The sequence below is a fragment of the Lupinus angustifolius genome, chromosome LG02 (assembly GCF_001865875.1).
Source record: "Lupinus angustifolius cultivar Tanjil chromosome LG02, LupAngTanjil_v1.0, whole genome shotgun sequence".
In the NCBI taxonomy this organism is placed as follows: Eukaryota; Viridiplantae; Streptophyta; class Magnoliopsida; order Fabales; family Fabaceae; genus Lupinus; species Lupinus angustifolius.
In genome coordinates this window covers 17453430-17470368 of record NC_032010.1, presented here as the reverse complement: position 1 = coordinate 17470368, position 16939 = coordinate 17453430, and the positions used below count along the sequence as shown (strand labels likewise).

General features: G+C 34.0%; 2 protein-coding genes across 2 annotated transcripts; one reads left to right on the top strand and one right to left on the bottom strand.

Annotated features, from left to right (window-relative positions):
• On the top strand, positions 592–5714 carry LOC109337159 (ninja-family protein AFP3-like; the record flags this gene model as incomplete). The annotated part of the gene is given in 2 exon segments (XM_019574073.1): positions 592–1252; positions 5070–5714. Coding segments are annotated over 2 exon segments (1011 nt in total), but the record flags the coding sequence as incomplete, so codon positions are not given.
• LOC109337149 (LRR receptor-like serine/threonine-protein kinase RPK2) lies at positions 12553–16328 on the bottom strand. The gene has a single exon (XM_019574065.1). It carries the CDS (start codon positions 16131–16133, stop codon positions 12720–12722), a length of 3414 nt encoding a protein of 1137 aa, XP_019429610.1. The 5' UTR covers positions 16134–16328; the 3' UTR covers positions 12553–12719.

Here is a 16939-nt window from a genome sequence, read left to right as displayed (position 1 = left end):
AATACACAAACACAACACAACGCCCACAAACGCTTCGTACTCGCCACCTCACTATGTCTCTTTCTGCCACGTGTAACTCAATCACCTCCTTTTATTCTCCACGTGTCCTAACCTTATCCCCTAGGGACTCTTTCGGTATTCCATGTTATCTTTCTTCCTGACCCGATATCTAATGTCGCGTAAAAATGTGTCACTTTATATATCGTTTCTTCTTCTTATTCATTAAAAAATATATATTTAATTTAAAATTTTAATAATAGATATAATATTTTTCTTCCGGTCTTTAACTCTTCTTATTACTTCATCCGTTTCTGTTTTCATCTTCACTTATTTTTTCGCAATTTTTTTCCTTATTTGTATTTTAATGTTAACCATAATTCTCGTTTTTCTCTCTAATGCTAGAAAGTTTAATATCAAAAAATCTCTTTGTTTCTGAGCAAAGCATTCAACTTTGTTCTCATCGTTGTGTGAATCTTCACTAGCACTATTTTGAGGTTGAATATCACGCTTTTCTGAAGTTTGTTTATCTATCTGGGTATCTATTAATCTTCAATGGCACAAGTTGAGAAAAGAGAAAAAACTCATCAAATTTCATCAACATCATCATCATCATCAAGTAGCAATTACCCAAGAGATCTGTTACAAAGATTCACCACCATGAACCATAATAATCATAATCATAGTCATCATAATCATGATGAAGATGAAGAAGAAGATATTGAGCTAAGTCTTGATCTTTCAATGAATGGTCGTTTTGGTGTTGACCCAACATCGAAAAAGATAAAGAGAACAACATCAATACCAGAATTCACGAACCCAATGAGAATAAGAGATCATGCAGTGCAGAAAATGAATAATAATTGCAGTACCAATCTCATTAGAACATGTTCTCTTCCAACGGAGACTGAAGAAGAGTGGAAGAAGAGAAAGGAGTTGCAAACACTGAGAAGAATGGAAGCTAGAAGAAAACGTTATGAGAAGCAGAGAAACTTGAAAGCTATGAAGGAACGAAATCGTGGTGGTGCTGGTGGTGGTTCTGAAGAGATGATTGTTTCAGAAGAAGGTGGTGGTGGTGGTGTAGATGAGTTTAATAGTTTGAGGAGAACGACGTCGTTGACTGCTAAAGTTGGTAGACTTGGTTTGAATGGGCTGCCACCACCGTCGCCATCGCCGCCACCGGTTTCAATTGGTTCTTCACAGGGAACAACAGGCTCTTCAGTAATCTCAGAATCTGAGTCTCAACAAGGTCTAGGTAATTTACTAATTGTCTTATTTTTTTGGGTTTTTTATTATGTTTCAATAGTTTGGTACTACTAAGCGAATTTCTATCTTATCGGTAAGGAACTAATCTGGTGCACGACTACTCTTTCAAATGTGTCACTACCGGGAATCAAACTCTTGACTTTTTGGTCATATTGGTCCTTATACTACTAGATTAACAACTTATTGGTTTTATGCTTCAATTTCATGAGTAAGATCTTCTACTTCACGAAATAGGGAAATAAAATGAAAATAAAAAGGAAAACAATAATCCCTTGGTATATGAGAGGATCCCTATTCCAATTTCTTGGTATTTAGATGTTAAAAGCATTTGAGTATTTTTTGTTTCTTGGTTTGTTTTTGCTGAGTTTTTTTTTATTTCCTGTTTTGTATCCACTTTTTAGTGTGCTGTTCTTCAAACAAGTGAAAAAAAGTAGCATTTTTTAGCTAATACCCCTACCTACTAATCAATAAATACACCAAGATTTAAAGATGCAAAAATCAAAGAGCAGAAGTAGAACATAATAGGAGGCCTAAAGAAATAGAACCTAATGTTTCTTTTATTAAAAGAAACATTTTTCTGTGAGATATACCTTGCTCATATAAAATGTGTCTTTTTTTTATTAGAGATGGTATTTAGTTTAGCCCATTTTATTATTCATAAAAAATTAAGTTTTAAAATATCAAAGCACTTGGGAATTCAAAAATTGTACTAACTAAGTATACCCGAAATTATCATATATTTGATAGGATAGTGTATCGTATCAAGTGACTGGTTCATATTGGTTAATTTAATTTTGTTAATCAGATTCTAATTTGTACCAAAAGCAGATCAAGATTTGTTCTGTGTTTGTATTATTATTTGTGTCACATGGTATTCATTGTCTGGGTTGATCTTGCCTTGTCACATGTCAGATCATGTTTATGCATGTCTTTTGGCAAATATTAACCAAAGTTTTCTCTAGATCATTTTAACTACTACTGTATGATTTTTGTCACAACCCAACTAATTAGATTATTTGATTTAAAATTTCTATTTATGTGATTGGAATTATATATATCTTGGACTGATAGCTTTTTCTTATATCTTCATTTTTATATGTATAAGAGTCCTTTCAAAATTTCCTTGTTAATTTCCTTATATAGTTAAATTTGCATTCTCTATAATGTTCATTGTCTAAGATGGCCTCGGTAATGATTATGGAAAGAATATTTTTTAATTTCATGATTTTTAGGATGACTCTTGGAAGTTATATATCATTACAGCTTGATGTTGGGATGCAATGTTAAATGAAATCTTAAGCTAAGAAGCTGAGGGGTCGTTGGAGTAAACAATTTAATTAAGCACTTCTGCGATAAGATTTTTTGATACACTAAAGAGTACTTATTTTCTCTGGCAAGCTGGTTGAAATAAGATAATAAGAGCTTATAGGTAAGTTTAATCTATTTTCATAAGATGATATAGGCTTTTCCAATCACCTTGTTTATGATTCCTCAATAGCTCTTGGTGCCCGAAGATAAAGATAGGAGATATTAGCTTTGAGAGTTGGCCATATTAATGTCAATTTGTGTTATGTTGATGACATTTTGACATGATAAAATTTCTAACATTGAAGCCTCATCCATGCACACTATTGCATTGTGTGCATAACTTAGGAATATTATTAATTCTGTTGAATCATCAGATTTCTGACTATTTAGGAAAGGTGATTTTCCAATTATTTTCCAGCAACACATAGTCTTTTCACGGTGCCCAACTTGTCGTGACATGTTTTGGAGGAGTGGTGAATCACAGCCAAATTATGTCCTTCATGTGTCGTGTTTCGATGGTGTGGCGAATTGCAGCCAACTAGTACTTTATGGACGCAATGGTGGAGTTGCATCATGTCCTTTATGGACAGAATTGTGTCGTGTTTTGGTCGAGTGACGATGGCAAAGTCCCTGTTTTGTCCTTTTTTCGATGTTTCCCATTTTATTTGAAGTTATTGTTTTTAGCCAATACTCATTTTAGGCTTCAAACCTGTCTTCTTCAACCAATTTAAGCCTAGGAGCCTTTGTTTTGTGTTCCTAGTCCCACAAAGTTGAAGCTTTGAGTTCTGGAAACCCATTTTTGGGCCATTCTATGGTGTACCAGTTGTAATTCGGCGACTCTGATGTGCTGCGTGCTCATCACAATCTCTTCTTGACAGCAACAAATGCTGCTCCGTTTTTTAACTTGAGCCCATAGTATAGTTAAATAGTAGTATTGTTTAGTTACCCAAAAATACAGTACGGTACAGTATTTAGAATGCAATGTACTGATGGTGATTGTGTGTCTATATTCTCAATATTGTACTGTATTATTTATGATGAGTATGACCTTATTTTTGGTAGCTTTTATTTTTCAGTTTTCATATGTGTGTAGTATAAGTAATTTATATTGTTTTCCTAATCGTTGTTATAGCCGCAATCACTCTATCTGCTATACTTTAGTAGCACTTTTGGCTCTTGTCGCTCTGTGATGCCATCCAAGACTGATAACTATGGTCTTAAGTGCTTCTTGGGCTTTTAAGTTCATTTTGTGCATCCCAATGTGTCACAACAATTACTGGTATCGCTGCCAAATGATAAGTACTAAGATAAACAAAATAGTATTTTACCCGAGATAGTTGGTTTAAAGGGAATTGCCATTTTTTAGATAAATTATGGTCATTAACTACTTGCTCATTCATGCTAGATTATTTATGATTGTAAAACTCGACTTAACTGAGTAGCTACTCAATCCGAGGTTATTATCTCGCTGCATGTCCAGGATAACCTCCACAACGGAGTTACTTATAGTTAATTCCTCAAACTGCCCATATTCGGCAGTTCTAGGTATCCCCAGAAACTCAGAAGTTATGTTTCAATTTTGTAGCTTGATATGATAAAAATGAACATGATTTACGATAAAACATTATGATGTCGTTCGATCCATATAGCTGACCCCACTTAGTGGGGTTAAACTTGGTTGTTGTTGTTTTGTATTCGTCTGAAAATTTTATTTTATCTAATACATGAATTCACTAGTCAAATATTCCACTTTTATTTGATTCTGAACACAACCTCAGGTTTTCTGTTCAAGAATTGGATTCTAATTTCTATATAAAGAAAATCTATTGGAATATTATCAAAAGCTTCTTTTCATCGTTTTTGGACTTTGAACAGTGTGGTTGGGAATTCCTATCATAGTTTTACATCTTAAAAGATCTGAGTAGCCAAAGTATATTTTCATATAATGTCTATCTTTATGACTACGATAGTTGCACCCTGGTATCGATCTTGTCACATGAAAGTCCAGAACTAAAGCTGAGATTTCATTCTGTTTTAATTTCAATTTCAGCTATGGACTTTAGTAGGTTTATCCTTTGAAGAGTTATAGCATTGTTTTGTAGTGATATAACCTCTTGTACAAGAACATTTCGAGCACATAACTAGGAACTCAAGGTAGGGATTGGTGTTTGAGCAATAATGCGGTTTCTGGAGTTTCCGGAACAGCCTTCCGAGTATAATTATGGCTGCAATTTTCCACAAATACGGTAAACGCAACGTAACCGCAACCACGACCTCAACACCAATTTAAAACACCGGTGAGGCTGATTGCTCAAATGTATAGCTCAAAGCATTCTTGTACCTCATCAACAACACCGGACAATAACCAAGGAATAACAAGTTTTTAATTCAAACTTCTTTGTGAAAGAAATGGATCAAACACAAAGATAGTGTATGGTGTTTTCAGGTCTTTAGCTAAAACTAAAATTATTTTCTAACCGATTTCTCTTATGCTTCAGGAACAAAAGCAGCAGATGCTAGAAGCTCTATCGGTGGCGACTCATCACCAGACTCACCTTCAGTAACATTGAGAAATCAGTTTAACAATCAGTCATCACCTGAAAACAGAACCAAAGACACTGTGAGGAACTTGTTGGAAGATATGCCCTGTGTGTCTACCAAAGGTGACGGACCCGATGGGAAAAAGATCGACGGTTTTCTTTATCGGTATGGGAAAGGCGAAGAAGTGAGGATAGTGTGTGTTTGTCATGGCAGTTTTCTCACCCCAGCTGAGTTCATCAAGCATGCCGGTGGTGGTGAGGTTGCGAACCCACTGAAGCATATTGTTGTTAGTCCGAGCATGTTGTAACTGTTGTGAGAGACCAAGAGAAGGTACCAAATGATGAGTAACCAAATTTTTACTCTCTTGATTCCTATGTTTCACTCTTATACTTAACTGCATGCATGTAATGTGTAAGTTCTATGCATCCTTTGAAATTATAGAGATACTATGCAGGATTTGATTTCTTTCTAATTAAGTATTCATCACTTTTTTTCTAATGTGTTTGAACACTATGAGGGGATAATGGTACAAGTTAGAGTTTGATTTTGGTAGTTTTTGTTAGCTTGAATGATTTACATGAGTAGCTTTTTGATTAACTTTCAATAATGATTTGTCAATTTATGTTCTTCATTCATGTAGCCGAAAATTAAGACTTTACTTTATAATGAACTAAATTGATGACTAGGTCTTTTTTGGTAATAATACCATGGGTGTTTGTGTTGAGTTTTATAAATTTTGGTAATAATACCATAATGGGTGTTTGTGTTGAGTTTTATAAATTTGTATTTTACAAAATGTAAAAAAAGTAATATTAGTACCGCCATGGTCTTGCAAGGTGCATGGTAGTAGTTGTTCGCTACCTGTTTTGAAATTTCTGAATGGTGCTTGCGAGCTTTTTAGGTACTCATCGGTTTCTTACATTACTAATGAATTCCTAATTTTTCATTTCACCATATTGGGTGATGGGTGTGCCACCAAATTCGATTGTTTATACAAAATTTTAATTTTCAATTGATTTCAAAATATTAAAGTCTTCAACACATTGAAAAACCATCAACAGTGTCATCAAAATATATTAATTGTTATAGTTTCTATATCATCAATAATTTACATCATTTTCTTCAATAGTTACTACCTTGACTAATTGGGTCCTCTAAAATAAAATCAGAAACTAAAATCTTAACAAGAAACATTACTAGTTTTAAATCAGAACTTAACAATGTTATTGACTTTGACAACTTATGTGAAATAATATGCATCTATCATTTGGTCATTTATAGTATAGTTATCAATAGTCAGAGTAGACAACTTTCTATATAGGTTTCAATTATATAGTAATACCAACAATTACTAAGAACTTCACTACTATCATTCACTACTATCATGAGTGGACACCACAATAATTTCACCAAAGTAGTACAAAAGTAATAAATATGGTGAAAATTTTAATAAAGTTTAGCACTAATACCTTACATGGGGATTACTATATATTTTGTCTCAAAAAGTGTATTAATATATGTGTCACTTATTTATGATTTGTAGAAAACGTATATTTAAGTTAAAAATTTAATAATTATGTATTTTCTTAACCAATCATAAATGGTGACACATAGAATGACACTTTTGAGACAAAAGATATTATTCTCTCACAAGTCATCTTGTTGTAGAACCCATAAATCATCAATGAAATGTGTTTGATAACCGTATAGTGTTTATTTTGGTTACTAAAGGTTCACATATTGGTTGTAATTGTCAACTAACTTTGATTTTTTGAAGTGTATTTATTTTCTCTTAATTATTACACATCCTTAAAGATATCACCGATGACAATGTTGTAAGAAATCCCTTGAAATAAAGGTTGCAATGTACCACAAAATTCTTTAAATATGATGTGATTAACCATGGACATTTCGTATTCATAAAAAATTATCATATTGGCAAGTGCACAACTTATAGCCTTAGTTGAATGAATAAGAACCAACCAACATTGATTCACTACCTTTTTTGTAGTTTTGAGAAGTGCTTGTTTTATATCTCAAAGTTGATCCATATAGACAACTATTAAAATGATTTTACAAGTCTGTTGTTCCTTGACTTGGATGACCTAAGAGTCGCTTGCTATAGTAATTTCAAATTGCTTTCCACTTACCATCTACCCTATCCGCTCAAAATGGTTCCAAATAGGTTATCTTTGTTCTGGTCGAGTTTTTGCACCATCCATTTTGACTTGAACAATGAGTTTTGTCTTAAATTGGAGAAACATCTACATTTATTAGAGCTAAGTTTGATTCAGGAACATTAGAAGCATTAAGAACTTCATCTTATCCAACTGAGACTAGCTCATTAGACATACTGTAAAGTTAGAAAGATTGTGCAGTTAGTTTTTGTATTATTGTAGAAGCATTCTATCCAAAAAAGCATCTTGTCCAAAAAGCATTTTGTGAAGTTAGGTGAAAGAATCATTCTATCAAAAAAATAATATGTAGAAGCAATGAAACATTTACATAGATTAAAAAGAATAAGAAAAATATATCTTGTTTCTATTATTCTAAGTTCTGCAAACACATTCTGGAGATTTCTTAGCATTTTGAAATATTCAGCAGCAGAGTTCTTAGCAATTTGCCTTGGAGTATATACAGGTAATACAATAAAAATTTAGAGAAAAAGATATATTGACTTATAATGTATGAATTTTATACGCACCATTCATCATTCATATTTAATTATCGTTGACTATTCAAACAAAGTAGCACATATTAATAGTGGATATATTGGATGATATAGTAATTGTACATGAGTCTTTAAGCTAAAAAATTTATACATATGATAAAGTTTAATCCATGCCTTGGGTATGCATGTTCCACCCTATTCAATCACAAATTGTCAATTGTTATATCATTCCATCTTCACTCTAGGTGACATTCTTGTTTATTTGTTAAGGATATTTGTACTACTGATTGTTTTCTTACTAGAATCTTAGGCTTTGGACATTTTAATGGAGATTAGTTGGTTGACATGCATATACATTGCATGAAAGATATATTAAGTGAGAATTTGCATATCTCATCGTATAAGACATTAACTTCATGAATCATTTGCATATGGTTGACATTAGTTATTATAGTTGTGTTACGTGTTGTGTCACTTTGATGTAATATTCTATTAATTTCACTATACGATCATCGTAGTTAGTTCTTACTCTCTACTCTATCTTTTCTTTTATCTATGCTATGTATACTAATATGTTTATTGGATTTGCAATGTGGATATTTATTGATGGAAATGTAGACAAGAAAAACTTAGCTCATTTATGGTTAAGTATCATGTCTATGTTGAGATTATTGTCTTTGATCTAGGAAAAACCTCTTACTCTTTTGAACTAATTTTGTATAAGCCACATTTTATGAAAGATTCTTTTTGAATATATGATATCTTCTATAGTTATGTTGATAAGATTAAACTAATGATTTTGTAAAGTTATATAATTCAAAAATGATAATTATATAGGTCATGCTTTTGAGTTTTGAGGTTGAATGTAATGTCTCATTTTTGGAGTTGAGATAGTGTTGAATGTTTTCCCATTTTGAACTTGATAGTCCAAAGGTTTTAAATTGAGGAGGATCCACTTACTCCAAGAGTAAGTTTTTTGAAGTTACTCTCCACCTAGTCATCACTTCTAGGGAAATCCAATGGTTTCAATGGATGAGTAGATTTAAATCATTAGATGTTCATAGAATTGATGGCTAGGATGGGGATTAGGTTAAAAAAACTTACTCTTAGAGTAAGTGGATCCCCACTCTTTTAAATTTACTATAATTTTCTAACATTGAGTTTAACTTTCTATAAACTTTCACCATATTTTCTATAATATAGTTTGAAGTTCTTAGTTGCAAAAACAAGGTGTTACATAATAGTATCAAAGACCAACAATGTGTTGGTTTAGTGGTGTATGGTCTCGCTAGATCTCTAGGATGACCAAAAGGTCAAGAACTTGATTCTTGGGAAGTCACACACCCTGAATGAGATTAGTTCCTTATCCAAAGGGTGAGAGAATACCTTTGGTAGTACCAAAAAACATAATAATATTAGAGTTAATCTTTCATATCTGACTTGGGTATGGGCTCATATATCATTTCTCTGTGTCTCTCTAGTGTGGCAACGTGCTTATTTTGTTGTATTTTCCATCTCACTCGGTAAGGTATTGTTTTTATCATGAAAGTAACAATTTTGTTTGTAGAAGATTACATAACGACTTAAGTTCATAAGGATGTTCTCGTTAGTATCGTTGGATACCTGGACTTGAAAAGCATGAAATTTTTAGTGACACTATTTGTTATGTTGTCCTAAGTGAAGCAAATCAATCTCTAGTGTCTTATTTTTGTGTACAACTTTTTCAACCAGGTATTCCCTTTTACGCCTTATGGTCTATACCTTCATATCAACTTCATCTATAGCATGATTAATTGATTTTTGTTTTAAAATAAAAAAATTCACTTCTGACATAAATGTGTGTAACCCCCTCTCTTTTATAAGGTAATTGATATAGATCTTCTATCTAATCCAATTTTTGTTTTCAAAAATCACTTTGGTTGAATTGTAGTATTCAAGTGGACATTATTTTAGTTTGAGTTCATAATTCCAAACTTTTTTCAAATGAGTGGGTCTTAGATGAATATAATTTTGTGAAACTCCTTGAGTCCATTATATCCTTTAATTTCTAAACTTGATATAGATATTTGAGTTCTAAAATTGTCTATTCAAATTATATTTTGGTTATTCTTATTTACTTCATGTCATTCTAATGATATTTATGGACTTAATATTTCATTAATAATAAAATATATATTTTTGGTAAAATCTATTGTCTCTGTGACTCGAGCTGAATCTATAAACTATTAACTTTTTTTCTATCACATTTTATTTTTTATTGTAGCCATAAGATCTTGAATTGATAACTTTTCTGATAATGTTGTTTTATTCTTCAAACTTAAGATTATTGTATGCCTAGAAACCCATTTATGTCATAAAATTTTCTCTATTCTCATAACTCATAATTTCCAGGAGTGATAATGACAAATTTGAATTTTCTAGAAAAACTTTGTTCGTTATGATTGTTTGACATGTGTCAAATGACATATTGATATTTATCTAGTTCTATCCATTTAACCATTCTCATTTTGGTTAAGATATTTTATACTTCTACAAATTACGAGTTATTAGAATTTAATCTCATTCTATATAGGTTTACAAAATGTCCTTTATGATGGAAGTGTTGGTCGATCAATGCTGACATCCATGGTGGTCAGTCGATGTTGGAAGTGGTGGTCGACTGATGTTGACATCAATGGTGGTTGATGTAACAACAATTATTTGTCCTTGAGGTGATGAGTTGAGTCGCAAGAGGATCCCTTTGTGGAGAATAAAATACTACAAAGGCTATTTAAGTTTGTAGGTGACACACTCAGGATATTCATGAGCATGAGTGGTCGCATGTTAGAACTAGGTATTAGCGGTAGTACATTCAGTATATTCATAGTTCATAGGGTTTATGAGGTCACATGTTAGAACTGGAGTGTTATAGTTGTAGTTGTGGTGGTTAGAAAAATTGTTAGTAGTGATAGTGCTTGTATGTCTTATTAGAAAAGCTTTTAGAAAAAGTTAAATTGAATAGAGTATCCTAGATCTATACATTTATTTTTAAGAATCAAGATCCAAAATAGTTCCTCAAATTTTTTGTATAGCCAAACTTGATACCTAAAATAGCCCTTGAAAATTTTATTCATGTGACAAATTAGTCCTTAAAAAAATAAAGTTACTAAGCGGTTTCTAAAATTTTATTCCATGGGATAATTTGGTCCCTGGAAATTTTTTGTTTACTCTATTCAGTCCAAACTTATAAAGATTAAAGTATACACAAGAATTTTAAAGGACCTAATTGTCTCAGAAGATAATTTTAGGAACATTTGATGCCATAATTTTTTCAGGACCAGATTGTTTTATAAACGAAATTTTCAATGACTATTTTGTAATTTATTTTTTTAGGGATAAAATTTAATCATAAAAAAGTTTCAGAAACAATTTGGGTCTTTTTTTCCAAACAGATCCACATCAAAACTCTTCCAGTGGATATGAAGAGATCAATGTATCATACAGCCAAAAAGGGACCCAAGTGTAAAAAAATTGAGAAAAAATATATATGCTGTATGAGTTTTATATATTATCACTTTATCATCCATCATCCATATAACCATATTGTAGAATAAATTTTTAGGGTAAGGATATTACATAAATGGTTTACTAAAAAAATAACCAGACCGAACCACGAAACCAACCAAACCACATTTTGAAGTTTGATTCAGTTCAGTTACATCGGTTTCACGGTTTAAACCGGAATTACTTACTCCACTAGTTTTAGGTTATTATACCTTGATCAAATTCAACAGAAGGGTATGAAGATACTTTAATATGTTTTGAGAAATGATTTGGGTAGATGACCAATGTTTAAGCTTCTAGATGCTGAAAATGTAAAACTTCTCCATCATGACTTAAAATGTCACATTGCACACTTCGTTATGGTTGACTTACAACTATTAACAACAATCATCAAATTGATTAAGATAGAGACTACATTGACTTTGTACACCACATCTCATTTACAATTCTAAGACTTATCTTACTTCCTTCCTTTTTATTTAATAAATGTTTATATTTTTGGTATAATCAACAATATCTTATTATTAAGTAAAAAACTAATATAGTTTATAGTGAATGATTGGACACTCCTAATAAATGTTTCTCATAAAAATAGAAACTTTGTTGGTATAGTAATGTATATGTTCCTTATTATATTATATAACCTCAAATGATATAGCTATTGTTAAACTTGAGTATTTTATCAAATTCAAATAATAATATGGTCTCGGAATATGCAAATAATACCTTACTGTGCATTTTCTACATTGAATTTTTAAGCAGTCCAAGCTTAAAACTTCAAAGAAAAGAAGCCTGCGGTACAAATGATATATATAACGAGAATTTAACACAGCTAAAATAAATTTTTCAACATAGGCTTATGAAAGTATTCAAATTTCATAATTGCCATAACCATTTAGAAAGAATATATATAATATCATGAACCCTAGACACAAACAAATCTGGGGGATCCAGATTAGCTATAACTTCATCAAATAGTGATTTCACCAAATCTTAGTTATTGAATGAAGATCTAACGACTTAAATTTGTGCATTCGCATCCCGCGAAAGATCGGAAATTTACAAAAATAACACAGCAGAACAGCATAAAAGTTTCAAGAAATAGATTCTATTTTATGATATTATTGAACAAATCCAACTAGAATAGAAATGTATGGCTTAAATCAAGTCTGCAGAACCATCACCAAGCCCCCTTAATAGCCTAATCAGGAAAAGAGCATGGAAAATTGGGGCACAACTATATATTATAATGTACAAGAGGGTTTAAGTTTAAGTACAATTTCCAACTCAACCTAACACCAATCCACAGAAAAGGACCTAATGCTAATTCACAAATTACAATATTTCTAAATATACTTACTATGTCAAGCTAGAACTGTTTCGCTGCGGTGGGCTAGCATGATGCCGGTTGAAGCTGTTTAAGCCGCCGTACGACATGTTTCATTGAAGGTCTGGTAGAGAGAGATTCAACAGTGCACACAACAGCTAAGTGTAGGACCTCGATCAAATCATCCTCGGGTCCAGAATCCCATAAGCCAGCAGTGAAGAACTCCTTAGCCCGGCCTTGACGCAGTAGCATGCCTGTCCATTGTACTATGTTAAACCCATTTCCATATGCAGAAAATGAAGGATCCAATGCCTTCTTGTCTGAGAGTAACTCCAGAAGCACCACACCATAACTATACACATCAGCCTTATCAGAAACACGGCAAGTCATGGCATATTCAGGAGCAACATAGCCAAACGTTCCTGCTACGCCAGTGGTAGCATGGGTTTCTGAAGTACCCAGAAGTCTAGCCAATCCAAAGTCAGATAGATAAGCATTGAAATCATCATCCAACAAGATATTGCTAGGCTTGACATCGCGATGAAGGACGCGCGGCACACACTGATCATGCAGATACGCAAGTGCACGGGCTATGTCCAATGCAATCTTGTGAAGGATTGTCCAATCCACAGCCCTTGAGGACCTGTCCTGGATAAACTTTTCAAGATTACCACCTGGCAAATAGTTGTATATGAGAAACATCTCCATCTCGCTAGCATGATAACCAATCAGAGTGACAAGATTTTGATGACGCAGCCTTCCAAGGGTCTGAATCTCTGCATGGAATTGTTGAACACCTTGGAACCGTCCAACTGCCAGACGTTTTATCGCCACCAAGTTTCCTGGCGATATCTCTGCCTTATAGGTTGCTCCAAATCCCCCATTCCCGATGCAGTTGCCTGCATTGAAATTTCCAGTGGCACGGACAACATTTTCAAATGTCAATGGAACCCCAATATCAGTAAACATTGTAACTTCTTTTCGGGCAGACCCAGTAACCCGGGACCTCTGGTTCCACTTTCGTGTGTAAATGAAAAGGACAATTAGAGCCAGAAGAACAGAAACAATGGCTGATGCAGAAGCTATAGAAGCAATCTCAATAGAGTTGAAAACATTCCCACTCTTGTGACCCGTAGCTTCTGGTGGCGCAGCAGTATAAGAATTAGGATCTTGACTTAGACCTTGTTGATCTTCTGAAGGCACAGTTAGAGAATATCCATGGCAAGAGTGTAAAAACGGATTCCCAACAGCATTACTGCAGTTTATTAAATTACTATGTAACGGCAATGATCCAGATAGGTTATTGAATGACACATTAAATGCTGAGAGTGTAGTGACATTTGCTAAACCAGCAGGAACCTGTCCTGAAAGTTTGTTGTTATTTAGTAAAACAGCAGTCAGATTTCTCAGACTCTGAATACCTTTTGGAATTTCACCGGCAAGACTGTTTGAAGATAGGTCTAACACTTCTAAAGAGTTTAACTGCTCAAGGATGGTAGGAATCGAGCCATTTAAGTTATTGCCAGCCAGAGAGAGAAACTTCAAATTCTTCATCCGGCCAAAGCTTGTGGGAATCTGACCTTGTAAATGGTTCCAACTGAGGTTCAGAGAAACAAGAGACACCAAGTCTCCTAAACCAAAGGGAATCGGCCCTGTAATCTGATTTCCAGATACATCCATGAACTTTAATGATCTGCACATTCCACCAAACTCGGAAGGAATAGGACCAGATATCCCATTATAACTGACATTTAAAAGCAATGAATTTAAGCCGTCACACTTCTCAAATAAAGTAGTTGGAAATGTCCCAGTCAGCTTGTTTTCACCAACAAGAAGCGTGTAAGCAACCCCCTTCCCCAGTCTGTCACGTGCTATTGGCAATGACACGATGGAAATAAAGTTGTTTTGACCAAAGTTGTGAAAAATGGTACCAGGTGACGACAGAAAGGTTCCTTCAAGAACCGTTGATGCAAAAAAGGAAACATATGGAAGGGCCCTGTTGTCAGTTTCAAACGAATTTCCATTCCAGGAAAGAAGTGAAGGACAAGCGTTATCCGAAAATTCTGGAATTGTGCCAGATAATACATTCCCACTAACATCAAAAACAGTCATGCAGGGAACAGGAAGATCTTCAGCAAGCTTACCAGTAAGGTTGTTCGAGTGTAAATCAAGAAAATGGAGCATCTTGCAGCGAGCTAGCTGATTAGGAAAATCCCCAGTGAAATCATTCAGGGCCAAGTTGAGCATCTCTAACTTATCGCAAGCGCCCCAACTGCTCGGAAAACTGCCTTCCAGATTCGCCCTCGGAGCCCATAATATTCTCAAGTTTGGAAGGCTTGTAATTTCCTCAGGTATTGGACCTTCAAAGAAATTATATTCATCATTTATGGAATCCGGCTGCTCCACCGAAGACTCCCTTGCCGTACCATCGACATCCAAAACCGGATTGAATAGATTTGATAGAACAAGGACAGACAACTCCCAACAATTCCCAAGCTCACGAGGCACCGTACCACCAAGACTATTCCTCGAAACATCCAACACCTCAAGCTTCTTAAGCTTACCAAGCTCAGCAGGAATAACATCTTCCAATATATTCGAATAAAGCGAAAGCGTCCTTAGTTCACTACAATTCCCTAAGCTCCCCGGTATCCCCTGAACTAAGAAATTACCTGCCAAATCCAGATGCTCCAACCTCCCACAACCCTCCCCGATCTCTCCCGGAATACTCCCGCCAATCAGATTGAAAGACAGATACACCCTTCTTAGCCGACCAACAAAACCAGGAACAGTACCATTAATGCCATTCGAAGCCAAATTCAAAACCTCCAAACTCGCAATTCTTGAAAGCGAAGCAGGTATCACCCCAGCAATTCTATTAAACCCAAGATTAAGAACCCTAAGATTACTCAACCCGCGAAAATTAACAGGGATACTACCACTTAACAAGTTTCCTTCAAGATCAAGAACCTCCAACTTCTCCATACCCCAAATTCCATCAGGAACCAAACCTTCCAAACGGTTGAACGGAAGTGACAGAACCTTAAGCTCAGTAAGCTCGGCTATCGAAGGCGAAAACACGCCGAACAATGCCCCACCATTTCCTACACAATTCCTTCTAATTCCGAACCCGAAAACCGGAAAGTAATTAAAATTGGAACAAGGATTAAGATTTTTCCGGTTACCTCCGTTACCAGTAATGTTAATCACGACGACGCGAAAGCTCGAGTCGCAGAGGACGCCTGACCACGAACAGTGATTGGAACCGTCAGCCGGGTTCCAGCTCAAGAGAAGACCTGACGGATCAGAGACTGAGTTCTTGAACTGGAGGAGCAGAGACTTGTCTGAATCGGCGAAAACGACGTCGTTTTGAGGAGAGAGTAGGACCAAAAAGAGAGATAATAGTTGAAGAAAACGAAGTGGGGTTATGGATTTGTGAAAGAAACTCCATTTGAGAACTGAAGTTGAAGAAGAAAACATATTGAAAATAATTGAAAGATAGAAGGGATGATAAAGATTAAAGCTTTAAGCTTTTTGTTCCTGTTTTCATTTGAAGAAGGGAAAATAGGAAAGGGTATTGTGAAAACCCAAACCCTAATTTTTTGGTGCTTGAGATTGAGAGAAAGACTGAGATCAGCAATCAAGAGAGAGAACGTTGAAGTGTGGTTTTTTTAGGATGGGGATTTTTGTTCTATTATTTTTTTTCTTGAAGTGTTTATTTTTTCCTTTTCAGTTTTGGGAGAAAAGTTTTTTATTTTATGGAACTAATTAATGGATGAAAAAAAGGAAAACAGTATGAAGAAATAAATCAAGGAGAATTTATTTAATATTTTTCCTTATTTTTTTGTACAAAAAGAAGTTTAGTTATTAACTTATTATTATGGTAAAAAAAATTGTAATTATTTACTTCTTTTTTTTGTACTACTAAGGTATTATCATTTTTTATAAGAAACTAATCTATTTCGGGGTTTGTGACTGCCAATTCAAACAAATATCGCCGCTTTCATGAATCAAATTCTCGATCTTAGGGATCGAGTTGGACCTTATACCACTAAACCAACGAGTTGTTGGTATTATAATTATTAACTTTATAAACAAATTAAACATATGTGGAAAATTGTGAGAAAATACTTTTGGTAGTACCAAAAATATATATGAGAAAAAAAAATTTCTCACTCATAAATGTCATGTCCAATTGAGTAGAGGAAATAAACTTTTGACATTTTAATCATTTTAGTGATTTAGTAAGACCTCATATCATTATATTAATATCTTGTTGGTGAGTT